Raw genomic sequence first — 13,293 nt, 5'->3', positions numbered from 1 at the left:
TTTTGATCTGTTCTGAGTTATGGGTCCAAGGAAATAAGTCTTTCAAATATCATCTAATGAATAGATGTAAGGTAACATTTATTTTATTCTTTGCATTTTTCCACATTTTCCAAAATTTTTATAGTAAATATAAAAATTTTGTAGCTTTTATGTCAGAAAAGAAATGTTTAACGTAATAACAAATGAGATAATTCTGCAGCAAGGGCTCCACTCAGACAAGATGAGGTTGATGGGTATCTAGGAATTGGTGTGTATGGAAGAGAGGAAAAACCCACAAAACTTTCCTACCACTTTCTTGCAGCCCCTTAGCCTGAATTGTGTGGCTGGTGGCATCTGTGTATGTCTCATGTAAGCGTGAAGAACTACAGTAAGATCTGAAGATGGCATAATCAATCACTCTGCCTGGCATCTGTCATCAGAACATGGAACTAAAGAGAAGGGAAATGTAGTGTCCAAAGAATGGCTCAGGGAACTGATGTCAACAGCCCCCTGAGGTGGACAGTGAAGACCGGATCCTGGGGAAACCAGCCTGACTGCCTGTGCCCGCAGTCTCCTTTGCCCCAGAGTTCATTGGTGGAACCACCCAAAGTGCAAAGAAGGATAGAAGGATGTAGCAACTGAATTTTTAAAATGTCCCACACTAATGTATAATGTTTTAAGAAATATGAAATGTTAAAGGGATTTATCGAAGAAAAAGAAGATAAAAACATGTAGAGTAAAATGACAGCAAACTCACAATTATTAACAACCACACCTAAAACAAAAACAAAAAGCAAACTAAGCAAACAAGTAGAACAGGAATAGAACCACAGAAATGGAGATCACATGGAAGGGTATAGCAGGGGAGTAAGAGGGGGAGAGAGGGGGGAAAGGTACAGAGAATAAGTAGCACAGATGGTAGGTAGAAAATAGACAACAGTATGGGAAATGTAGAAGCCAAAGAATTTATATGTAAGACCCATGGACATTAACTAAAGGGGGGGGTGTGAGTGGGAGGGGATGTGCAGGGTGGAGGGGAGTGAAGGGGGGGAAATGGGACAACTGTTATAGCATAATCAATAAAGTATATTTTTTAAAAAGGAAGAAATAATGCTGCTTGCTTGGAGATGATGTCCAGGAAAAAAGTTCACTTGTTTTTTTAAAATCCACTAATGCAAAACACCCCTCTGTCCTTGTGTTTCTGGGCAGACTTGATGTCTATGGGGCTACATCCGCCAGGCTGAACATGAGACTGTGGATTTCCGGGAGAGGCATTTCGTCATAGTCATGGAAGGGCCTTGGTAGCACCTCCATCCGTCTTTTGACTTTCACTCTGAAGGGGAAGATATACGAGTGTTTGGGCCGATGAGCGCGAACTAGTAACTACTTGCATGTTGGGTCCCACCAGCCAACTAACGACAAAAGAGGAGGAAGAACTGGAAGGGAGACTGGGCACACCCAGTATCTCCTTTAGACAAAAGGGGAGAAGTCTCGCGTTCTGCTCAGCGCTTATCCAGACAGAGCAGCCCCGGAACTGCCGCTCTCGGATCCAGCATGTCCCGTCCCCGAAGCGCAATTTCCACAGCACCACGTTGAGCAGGGAAAATCCTCGAATCCCTTCTGAAGGACCCTCCCAATCCCGGCAATTTAAAATCCTATCCATGGGGACACTGGTTGGGGAGCAGGGCGGGCGCACGGCTTACCTTGAACTCCTTCTCTATGTTGGCCAGTTTGGCCAGCTCGTTGCTGAGCTCCAGGGCGGTGAGCACGGGGTCCTCGCTGGACAGGGACAGGTAGGCCGGGCTGGCCAGGCCCCTGTAGGCGTTGATCCTGGAGCGCGAGTGGCTGAAGGAGTCGTGCCGCTGCTTCTCCGTGCAGTCCGAGCACTTGCAGAAGTAGTCGTGCGGCCGCTCGATGCGCGCGCCTCGCAGCAGCAGCATGTGCACCACCTCGTACTTCTGGCAGTGCGCCGCCAGGATGATGGGCGTGATGTCGGGCGAGAAGCGCGTGCCGTCCTCGTCGTAGGCGTAGAAGTCGTCGTCCTGCAGCTCCTGCTCGCAGGGGCTGAGCGTCAGGCGCCCGCTGGCAGCGAAGCCCGGGTGGTTGAGGATGGCCTCCACGATGCGCACGTAGCCCTTGCTGATGGCCAGCAGCAGCGCGTCCCCGATGCGCGCCAGGTTCTCCTTCTTGAGCAGCAGCTCCGTCACCTCCAGGTGCTCGTTGCCCACCGCCAGCTGCAGCGCGTTCTGGCCCATGTAGTCCACGCAGTTGACGTTGAGCGTCTGCGACTCCTCCAGCATCTTGCGCACCACGGGGATGTTGCCGTACTCTGCCGCGTCCAGGAAGCGTTCCTCCTCGGCCGTGAGGCTGGGGCCGCGGTCGTTGAACATGAAGGCCGGGCCGCGCACGGCCTGCCGCCGGCCCTTCTCCCGCATCACCGTCTTGCGCCTCAGGGATGGGCTTCCATCCATGGACCTGGCGGGCAGCAACGCAAAGAGCAGCTGTAGGCGATTAGGGTGAATGGCTGCCCGTGGCGGCTGACCCGGCTAGAGGTCACAGCACCGGGTGGCTAACAGCGCCCTTCGCGCGCACCCCTGCGCCGGGGCTACCTGGACCCAAACCCCGGGAGCCGCCGTCAGCCGTGCAGACCCGACCTCCGGGTCCGCAGTAAAAGGCTTTCCGGAGGAACAGGACCAGAGATTGTTTCCAGACATCCGCGCCTGCCTGTGACCCTAACTCTAGATAAGTTTGCTTTCTTTAATCTAATATGAACTATGTCACCGTGGCCTTTTAATTTTTTTTTCTTGGCCCACGGTATCCAGGAACTTAGTTTGGAGCTAAAACTGCTCATTACCTTCCCAATCCTATCCCGGACTTCTGACAATCTTTCCCCTCCTAAATGATTTCTCACATGGACTTTTAAACACTTAATGTTTTTATATTTTTCCATCACCATTTGGTCCCCTTATACCCCCTCCCCCCAGCAATCACCACATTGTTGTCCAGGTCCATGAGTCCTTTTTTTCTCACAGACTTTAAATCAGTCATCCTATCTATATTCCGTGTGTTTTAAACCTGCTTTATCATTGTCTAAATTCTTTTTTAAAAATAGAATGTTTATACAGTAAATGCTTCCTCATACAAGCGGCCACTGCCAGTCCCTGCACGGTAAGGTCATGCTTTATCTGTCACCACCCTGTGTCCCCTGGGGGCACATGCTCAACAAGTGTCTGTCCAGTTGAGCTCCCCGGTCTCTTCCCCGGCCCTGTCCTCTCACTTGACCTCAGGTCTACAGCTGCAAGTCTCTGACCCTTGGTCACTCCCTTCAGGCCAGTGCCCAGCGTCTCAGGCTGTTCATCCAGGTTCAGCAACTCCAAGGTCATCTGCAACTCACTGTCTGGACCCTATCAGTCACTGTACCCAGAGCTTCTCGTCTAGGACCCTCCCTCCAGGCCTCACCACCCGCATCACCTTCCAAGGTCACGGTGGGATCGTCACAGCCACTGTCCGCAGAGACCGAGTGAGGAAAGGCAAGCACCCTGGACCGAGGACCTGGGGTGTACGTATGTCTCACGCACTGTCGTGTGGGATTCTCCTAACAATGCTCTGAAGGAGGAATTATTTATTTCCTGTTTCCCACACAAGAGAACTGAGCTTACGGGCAGGTGCCCCAGGTAAGATGCAGTGCTGGGGTGCTGCGGGGTCCGACTCCAACTCTTGCCAGGGCCTCCCGCTGCCCCGGTTTTTCTCCGTGGGCCCCACAGTCATCATCCCCCACCTCGCTCCTCTTCAACTCTGCCTCCACCCTCACATGTCTCTTAAAAGCAAAAAACAAATACTGGGACCCCCTGGCGGACTTTCAGGGGCACGAAAAACCTGCCCCGGATCCCCGCCCTGCCCAGCCAGCCACCTTCCCCTGCCATTTGCTGCCTGTGAACAAATCACTCAGCTCGGTTCTGTGCCATCAAGGGTGTGCCTGGACCAGAAGGGTATTTTCTGAAAAACGCGTAAAGTGCTGCTCTCCTTGTCTTTCCAAGTGTAAGGTCTTTGCCCTGGCTGACTCAGGACCCCTGCCCGGGGGTGTGGGGTCTCCCATAGAGTTGGGGGGGGGGTGTTCAGGGGCAGTGAAGACAGATTTTAGAGGGCAAGCACAAAGAGCAAGAGCAAGATAATTTGCAGCTTTTTGCAGGAAAAAGAGAGATTTTGCAAACAGACTTTTGGAAGAGGGAAATGGTCTTGAGGAAGGATTTGCTTCATTCCTTTTTTTCTCTAACTGGTTCTGAAGGAGCCTGGTCCCCGAGTGCCCTTGTCACGCAGACGAGACCTCTCCCCCACTGCGGCTGTACTGCCCCATACTTATGGCACAGGAGGAGAAGGTCAAGCAGAAGGAGGGGAAAAGTCAGCATGTGGGTCCAATGGGCTGAGGAGCCACGGAAGGCGGGGGTCTTGCTCTGTGCATTTCATTTGGACGTCTGTGACAGCCCAGTCTGGTCAAGTAGCAGAATGGTGAGGGCTCTCAGGCAGCTCCACACAGTGTGGACCCTTCGATGAAAGCCAGGGAGCCCACGCCAAGACTAGGACGGCTACCATGCTGTGAGCGGGACACAGGCTACGTGCTGTGGGCATCCCGCTCCGCCGCCCGTGGGAGCCCAGCCAGGTTCTAACAAAGCCAGGTCGGCCCAGATCAAGTCACTTCCACTGACAGACAGCAAACATCGCCCAAAGACCGGAACAGCCAGAGGACACCACGTACACACGTCCCTCTCCAGGGGACACAGAGGATCCCCTCCCCCGACCTACCAGATGCTACAGAGGAGAACACGGGGAAGGCCAGCTTTCCGAGAGTCTGAGTGACTTCATCTAAGAGAGAGGCTTTCTTGAAAAAGGAAATGTGCTTTATTTATACTGTCCACCTGAGATCAGTGAAATTGGCCCCATAGTAACACTCTGTCCGAACCAGGGCGGACACGTGGACCATAAACAGCCTCCGACCTCTTGTGGGGACAGAGGGGTGGGGGTGGCAATCAGCCAGCACAGGTCCCTTAGACATGGGCTAAAGGCACAGACACACGGCCCTAGCAAACCAGGCTAGGGAATGTAGGGCCAGCATTTTGCTTAACTCACTTGTTAAATGAGAGTAAGTGTCTGTTGAGCAAGCAAAACACAGAACGAAATCTTAAAAACTAACTTGAACCACAGACTGGACCTTGGTTCAGTTTCGTCTCTCCCGGTCAGCAGGCAGGAGGCTCGGGAGAAGGGCCTGTTGTTGCAGGTGAACTACAAGAGCCCTTGACCTGCTCTACCTGCCTCTGGTGCTCCCTGTTTCCTCCTGGGGGCATACTTTTACTTCCGCCCTTCTCCACCTGAATCCTTCCTACCTTCCACCATCTAGCCTGCCTTACAGGTAACCACTAGAACGCCTGCAAGATCCTGCTCATTCTGCAACACTGAGCCTTGCCAACCCTTTCTGGAACCCCTCCTGGCCACTCCAGCCCACGCTTTGTAACGCTGCTGGTCTGCCCTGAATCTGCGCACTTAACTTTATTTCATCTCCTTGTTTATTGTCCCCTTGGATACCCACGTCCCCTGAGGTCAACTGAAGATAAATGCTTCACGCTTCCTACTTTGTTTCATGCTTCGGTCACCTCGACAGAGCCTGACACCGTGCAGTAGATGTTCAAGAATGCTGTGAACTGACCCCAGCTCCCCGAATGCAGAGACTTGGTAGAATGGCAACTGCTTCAAGGTCACTGAAGGGCAGAGAGCCAGGAGACAGGACTCAGAGGTCCTGTGCCAGGCTCTCTCCACCTCACCACGCTGCGTCTGGGGAGCAAGAAAAAGGAGCACCAGTGTGCAGATCAAAGTAACTATTAAAATACATGTTTAGTTTACGTGTTGGAACGTTTCGGTTCTGTCGAGAACAGTTTTTGTGGCTCTCTGGACCGAATCTCCAACTCTCAGCAACAACTGACATTGTCAGAGAAGTCACCTGAAGTCCTTTATTGAAAGGTGAAGAATTAACCAACTCCTCCATCCACCCAGCGATGCCACCGCCCACAGGCGCCAAAGCAACAAGAATCACACCCAGAGGGTTTGGACTAATCCGTTCCTCACACTGAGGAAGGCGAATGTGCTCACTGGCGAGGGTCCCGTCTGTCGTCGTGTGAAGGGCAGAAGGCGCCGCGAAAGACAAGTGGCGAGCAAAGCACAAAGGAGGGGCAGGGTGTCAGCAAGCGACCACCAGGCTGGGTGCGGTGCTGGAGCGGTGCTAACTGGAAGCAGTAATGACCATGGGCAGCAGCGGGCACTGACAGAGGACATGAAAATTCTAGAAGAAAAGTCAGAAAATAGACCCCACTGTCCCCCTGGCAAGCAGGCAGCTGTTAGCAATGCAGCTTCCCTGGGACACCTGCCTCTAGTCGGACACCTCACCTGCTTGGGAGGGTGCGTGGGAGGAGGGAAGGGCAGCTGATGAAGGGCCTCGGTCACATCATCAAAACACACAATGGGGCCGTCTGTTAATGTGTGTGTTTGCGGGCTGGGAGCCCCTAAGTATGCAGCGTGCAAGGCTCGAGGACAGCGCCCCATCAGCGTGACCAGAGTCTGGTGGACGGGACGTGGGGTTCCCACAGGGCCATATCCCACAGCTCTGCCCCTGAGGCTGTATCTCAACACCACGATTGGCTGAGGACAAACCCTACTGGCCAGGTACAGCACTCCAGTTAAGCAGGAAAGCTCTGTTTTCGTCCCTAAAGATGCCACAAAAAAATTAAAACGTAGAGACTCCAGCACTTTCAGGTCTAGAGAGAAAGCCGGGTGTCTGCAGCCAGGAACATCCTGAGAGGCTGTGTTGTCTGTGTCATGTTGCAGCTCTTCACGCAGCGTGTAGCTACATCTAGTAGACACACGTGAATCTGGCAGATGTCCTCGCGACTAGTCACAGGGGCTGTGTATGTTCAGGGAGGAGGGCTCTGGGCCCCTCTCTCCACCATCTCCCCCACCCCCATCAGTGGGCTCACTAAGGCTGCGCCGGGCCCCTCGGCAGCTGAAACCACAGAGGTAAAAAGCCATTTCCCGGTGTGTTCCTTCCAAAAGTCCACCCTAACCATTGCCAACATGACATCTGGTAATATTCCTTAGACGTAGGTGCACAAGAACATAGTGGAGCCAATGCCTTCTAGAACTTAGAGGTTTCCGTTTCCCGGAAAGGCCCCTGGCGAGTGACTCTGTGGAAGCTGCTCCAGCATGCGTGGCCATCCACTGCTCTCCCGCCCGCCTCCTGGACCACACTCCACATCCTTAAGAACAGAGACTGGTTCTCCACACTCTGCACGGCTGGCTTTTGGTATGCGGCCGATGACACTCACAAAGTACAATAAAAAACTTCTTCATACCCAGAAGCAGCTCATATTTGGCTATTTAAATATATTAGTATCGAATATATACATCCTGCTGATGTCATACACTAATATATATATTGGTATCAATTTTATATATACACACTGCTGATGTTATTAGAAGCAAAGGGATCTGGTTTTCTATCAGTATCCAAGGTCAGAAGTCGGAGGTATGAAGATGCTTGCTCACATCTCATCACCCTGCGACCTACTTTTCCACAGAGAGTCCACATCCAACAGAGAGTCGGTCCTACTTGACAAAATATATTTAGAAATGCAAAGGAATATTGTCACGGTCACACTCTTTCCCTGACAGGCCACACGCTTGGGGACATTTAAATCTCACTGTTTAAAAAGATCTAGAACCAAACCCATATTGTCACCTAGTATTTGAACAGTACAAAGGGGAAAAGGGGGGATTCTTTTGGACGAAACAATTGTAGACAAAGGTCCCTGACCTAGATGCTCCATTAAAGACAGGACACTATGAAATCCTAATTGTTCTCCAAAGTCACTGCTGGGGCCCTCGTGCACAAGTGTGAGTCGGCCACGCACGGCTCACAAGCCCAGGCCTCCTGCCCGGCCCAGACCTGTGCATCCGCACTGCCCAGGCCGGGCTGCTGCCCTGCAGTGCGGGGGGCCTGCTGAAAAGGAAGGCCACTCAGTGGCCATTCACTGTCACTTGAGCATGCTCCTGAAGGGGAGCCGGTCCTGTTCGGTGGGACACAGGTGACACAGGGCACTCTTTACACCATCTGCCTAGTTAAGAATGCTCACGATTCAGACTACTCCTTCTTCTGTTACCTCGGTTAATTTTCTAACATTGTCTCCCTGAGGCCCCAAGTGAATGCCACAAACACATCGTAGGGCTGCCTGGATTCAAGATAATGGAATAAAGGCCCTTTCTACCCCATCTCCTCTCCAAAATTACTCCCCTAAACCACAGGGAACTGATCCGCTTAGTGTGGCAAATGTAGCCCAGCCCTATCGGAAAACCAACATGCTCACGTCAGCACACAGGAGCCAAACCCACGGATAGGTTTTCCCATGGGAAACCAGGCCTGCATTGTACCTAGGCCGCTTCGAGGTTTGCTTTTGCTGAAACTGCCTCACCCTGAATTGAAGTTGAAAATGTTTACTGCATATCTTTAAAGTAACTTCCTGAAGCCTGTGCTGATTCTCCCAAGGATGGGGTGTAACTAGATCAATCACTCTTACTGTTCTTTTGCATTTGCAACATTTTTCCTAGTTAATCTGTAAAAAGTAATCAGTAACATCCTTTTCTTTGTATTCTTTAAAAAGTAATCACCTAAAGCAGACCTGAGCATAATGAATGAAAACTTTCATTGATGTATGGAATTAGAAAGCAATAAAAGCGGGCAGGGGTTGGGGTGCTGTCTCACTCAGAGAGTGGCCGTGCCGTCCTTTTTTGCCCTGCAGGACTTCTGTAGTCTGTGTGAATTTGTTCGTCACATCCACAACACCGTGAACGCCACCGGCCAGTGTCCGCGTCACTAAACAACAGGGAGAACAAAGAACAGCAACATGGATTTCATCTTCCTGAATCCCAAAGACATCTGCAGCCTCACCCACAGTCCGTAAGGGTAGACAGAAAGGACCTGAGCAGAGACTGGTGAGTGACACTTAGCGGGGAGAAGGGAGGTCCAATGACAGAGCCTGTGATAAGAAGCGGATCCCCCCTGCCCCGTATCAGAAAAGGCCCAGGAACTGAAGGCCAGAGAAAGATCAGAAAGTAGAGATGAGGCAGGAGCCAAACATGGGGGAATTGGCTCCACGTGGGTATGAGGAGTAGGTAGAAGCCCTTCCCCCAGATCGCTAACCCCGCTATGATATGATCAAATGACAGCTCTCATGCCTATAAGAAAGATGGTCTGTAAAACAGCTGGAGAAATAAGGAGAGGCGCTCTAGCCGAGGGGGGTGTGGGGGGGCAGGAGCCAAGACCGGGGGCCCTGCCCAGCTCCAGAATAACAGCTTCAGGCTTATTATCTCCCAATCCTTCCTCCCCCAAGAAAGATTTTAAAAGATATTGGATTTTTGAAATCAGGAAGAATGCTATAAAAAGGAATAGTCATAAGACAAGAAAGAGCTCCTAGCAAAAATATAATAGCTCAAAGGGAAAAAAATAATCAGTGGAAGAATCCAGAGATGGAGTCAAGGAAATATTTCAGAAAGAACAGAAAAGATAAGCACTGGAAAACGAGAGAAGAGACAGGAAAAACAGAGGCCGGTCCAGGAGGTCCAGCATCCATAACAGGGGTTCCAGAAAGAGAGAAGACTAGACATAGTGGGTAGGAAATGATAAAAGAAAGAATACACGGAAACTTCCGAGAACCATAGGGCATGATCCCCAGACAGTGAAAGGCTGCCTCAAGTGTCCAGCTCACATACTGAAAAAGACCAATGCCAAGGATGTCATCTTGCAATTTCAGAATAGCACTAATAGAGAGGCAATTATTTTTTTTCTAAAAGCTTCCTGAAGGAAAACAGTAATTGAAAATCACATTGAAAAGAAGTCCGGGGGTTTTAGAAGGGATGTGTACAGGAACACACACACAGAGGCTGAAGATGTAGCTAAAGAAGCAAGCAAGAACAGATGAGACAAATATTTGCTCCAAGGAAAACAAGTAATTAAAAAAAACTACGCTATCAAACTACACCACTTGACTCAACAGTGACCATTAAATGCTACATGGACAAGGAAACTGTGATAACAAATACATATCGCAATGTTATTTGGCTCAACAAAGAAGATCCTGCCACTGTGACAACGTAGATAAACCTGGAAGACAGTATGCAAACTGAAATAAGCCAGACACAAAAAGAGAAACAGTACATGACCTCACTTACGTGGAATCTAAAAACACCACCTAACGGGAAGCAGAGAGTATGCCGGGGGGTTCGGGGTGTGGGAATGGGGAGGTGCCGGTTGGAGGGGACCAGGGTGCAGTGGTGCAGGGCGGACGAGTCCGTGCCCCAATGGCCCGCATGGCAACCGTCCCTAATAACACTACATGGAATACGGAAGCTCTGTCACCAATCTGCCAAGTGACCTTTTGAAAACGACTTTACTCCTCTGTGTACCAATTTTCTCCTTTGCCAAGAATGATAATGATAAAATCTGCTTTAAAGAGGTGTGATTCAAGTTAATTCGTATAAACGACAGCATGAAGTATTATGTAAACACCAATTACTGCTTTTATTATGGAAGCACTGCCTCGGAAGAAAAACTAAAACAGAATCCTCTTTTCTAGAAACTTTCACTGTGGAAGATAACAGTGCATGGAAAGCTAAGGTATTGCTTGTTTGGGGTTTTTTCCCCACAGATGTTACTCTGAGGATCAATTCTTACTAAAAGTAGACACCTAAGTTTCTTTGTTGATTTTTCAGTTATTTGCCAACCTTGGGTCAGTTCTTCTCTTTTTCTGAAACTCCTCCCTAGGCAGGCAGGCCTTACTGCCACCTGCGCCTCCCTCCTTTTCTGTGTCCTTTCTCTCTCTCTCTCTCTCTCTCTCTGCCCTCTAACAAAATATTTTCCCTTCGATAAAGGCACCAAGGCTTCCTTTATTTTCCCCATCACATTCCTTGTGCTCACAGGACTCTGTAACAATTCCCGTCAGATAGTAGACTTTCAAATTCACTGGGAGTTTGCATGTCCATCTTTCTGTTTGGCATTTCTGTCAGGATTATCTGAAAAAACAGACCCTCCTCCTTGTTCTTCTCTGACAATGACATTGGTGATCTCTGAGTCATCTGGGTTAAAGTCACCAAGTCATCTCAGACCCTGCTTTCTCTCTAAACGCCTCCTGGGCGGTTAGTTGAAGATTCCCAAAGATTCTATTTGTCTATTCTCTCTTCGGATCTCACCCCCTCAATCCATCCCACCGACAGCACTGTTACAGGCCCTAATCTCAGCCTGGGTAGCTATGATGGCCCCTAATCAATTTATTCGCATTCTGCCAACGGCCACTTCAATCCATCCAGCTCTCCGGTGGCTTTGGTCACTCTGCTGCTGTGAAACAATAAATGACTCCCTGTACCTCCTCCTGGAATACAAAATCCTGCCCCTTGATGCCCCAAACCAACACATTCGGCCACATCTCTCTGCTTTCCTACCCACACTGTGTGCCAACCACACTCCACTAATACTCCCTAGACATGACGGGCATGTCCAGGGGGCGAAGGAGGGGAGGGGACGCGAATTTACTACCCATTCTCTCTCTGTCTAGCGGCCTATCCATCCTTTAAGGCCCACAAAGGTTTCCTCGATTTCTCCACAACCTTATATTGTCAGTCTCTCCTTTGCCTTTGACACTTCATAGCTCTATCCTTGTGTGTGTGTGTGTGTGTGTGTGTGTGTGTATGGTGCTCATTCTACTCTAACTTATAACATATGTGTTCATGATCAGTGTTATTTCCACCCGCCCTCCTGAGACTTTAAATTCCTCGAGTGCAGACAGGCTGCCATGCTCACCTCTCGGCATGCTGTGCCTAGGCTGAGCTTTGCACATGCAAATGCTTAAGAAACATCTTTGAATTGAAACTCATGAGAGCGCCTTCAAATGCCTTTTTGGAGTTCATCAGATATATTACAACCCCCCCCCCCAAAAAAAAATTCAGAAATGAGGTCATCTTGCCAACGACCCAGGATTTGGTCTGAGGCTGGCAAATAATTAGAATGAAGGAAATCTTGAATCAACGATTGATGTGAATTCTATCAGGTTTTTTTTTTAAGTCTTGTCAGTGATTTAACAGATGGCATTCCTCCTCCTAAGTCAGTCTGTTTAAAATTCCCAAATAGAACCCTGCAGCATGGAGCAGCGAAATGAACATCACCCTGAGGAATCTTCTCAGCGGACGTGGGCTCCATTCTCTATCCCTGGGGTCATCCTCTCCATCCACACTCCCACTCTCTGCCCCAGGGCTGCCGCTTCACTCCCTGAGCTATGAAACCTGGCCGTTCTATTCAGACGGAATAAAGAGCTAACGTCTGCAAGAGAGAGCCAGCCAGTCTCTGACCTTACCTAGTCGCAGGCCTCAAATAAACACGGAGAGCTTGCTGCCCTGACTCCAGAAGAAATGTTTCTTTCCTTCTAGCTCCTTAGGACGACTGGGTCTTTTCAGCCACTTGAGGAAATCAGTACCCTGCATGCAGTACGTCCTTGTGGCATCGTGTAAGCTCAGCCCACAAACAGGAAGGCTTCCCGTTTGCCCCCCCCCCCACCCCCGGCCAGGTAGTCCGCAAGGGCATTCGCCTCGTGCTTTGTACGATTGCCCTCAAACTTCAAAAGGCCAAGTGCGAGTAATTTCTGCTCCGCCCTACTTCCTCAGCTAACAGCGCTCTGGTATCCAATTTAGTGTGAATTTAAGGTGTAAAAAAATGTTAAAGAATCAAGAAATTGAGCAGCGTTCCAAAACCCAAATTGACGAAAGAGGGAAAAAAATGGAGCATGTCTTAAAACCCTGGGGAGGCAGGGAAGTGAGCTGGTGGTACTTTATTCCCCGGGGATCCCTTTACTTCTCCTCCATCGGCCGGGCCACTTCCACTCCAGGCCTATCTTCAGCAATAACTGAACATAATCACGGGATGCGCCGCTCACGTTCAAGCAGAACGCTCCCCTGGGCCCTCTACTCCCAGCCTCTGAGGTCTGTTTCCCAGGGTCTGTGGGTCCGGGGCGGCCCCAGCGTCCTGGATGGCGCGGCAGCAGGGGGCGCTGCAGAGCCGCCTCCCCGGGCCCGGGGGGCCGTGCTGGGTCCAGGCGGACCCGGCCGCAGCCTGGTCCGACCCATGCGTCCCACCTAGACGTGCGCGCCCCCCTAAAACAGACACTAAAGCCCGCGACACGCCCCAAGCACGCGCCTAGAGAAGCCGAGAGCCTGCGCCCTGTGAAACGAATC

General features: G+C 50.4%; 1 protein-coding gene across 3 annotated transcripts in view; it reads right to left on the bottom strand.

The window, feature by feature from the left end:
- The window catches only part of TRPC3 (transient receptor potential cation channel subfamily C member 3), a 49,266-nt gene that overhangs the window by 34,759 nt on the left and 1,214 nt on the right, over window positions 1–13,293 (bottom strand). For 2 of the 3 annotated variants that reach the window (XM_037058594.1, XM_037058595.1), the window contains exon 2: window positions 1,683–2,454. In XM_037058594.1, the coding sequence (XP_036914489.1) occupies window positions 1,683–2,454 (772 nt within the window). Of the gene's footprint in view, window positions 1–1,682; window positions 2,455–12,419; window positions 12,536–13,293 lie in introns of those variants that run through there. The other variant, XM_037058596.1, reaches the window with a different exon arrangement.

This window comes from Sturnira hondurensis, unplaced genomic scaffold (assembly GCF_014824575.4).
Source record: "Sturnira hondurensis isolate 20B ecotype Veracruz unplaced genomic scaffold, ASM1482457v3 Scaffold0010128, whole genome shotgun sequence".
NCBI lineage: Eukaryota > Metazoa > Chordata > Mammalia > Chiroptera > Phyllostomidae > Sturnira > Sturnira hondurensis.
Note: the sequence above shows the minus strand (reverse complement) of the source record. Positions and strands in the feature narration are given on the sequence as shown.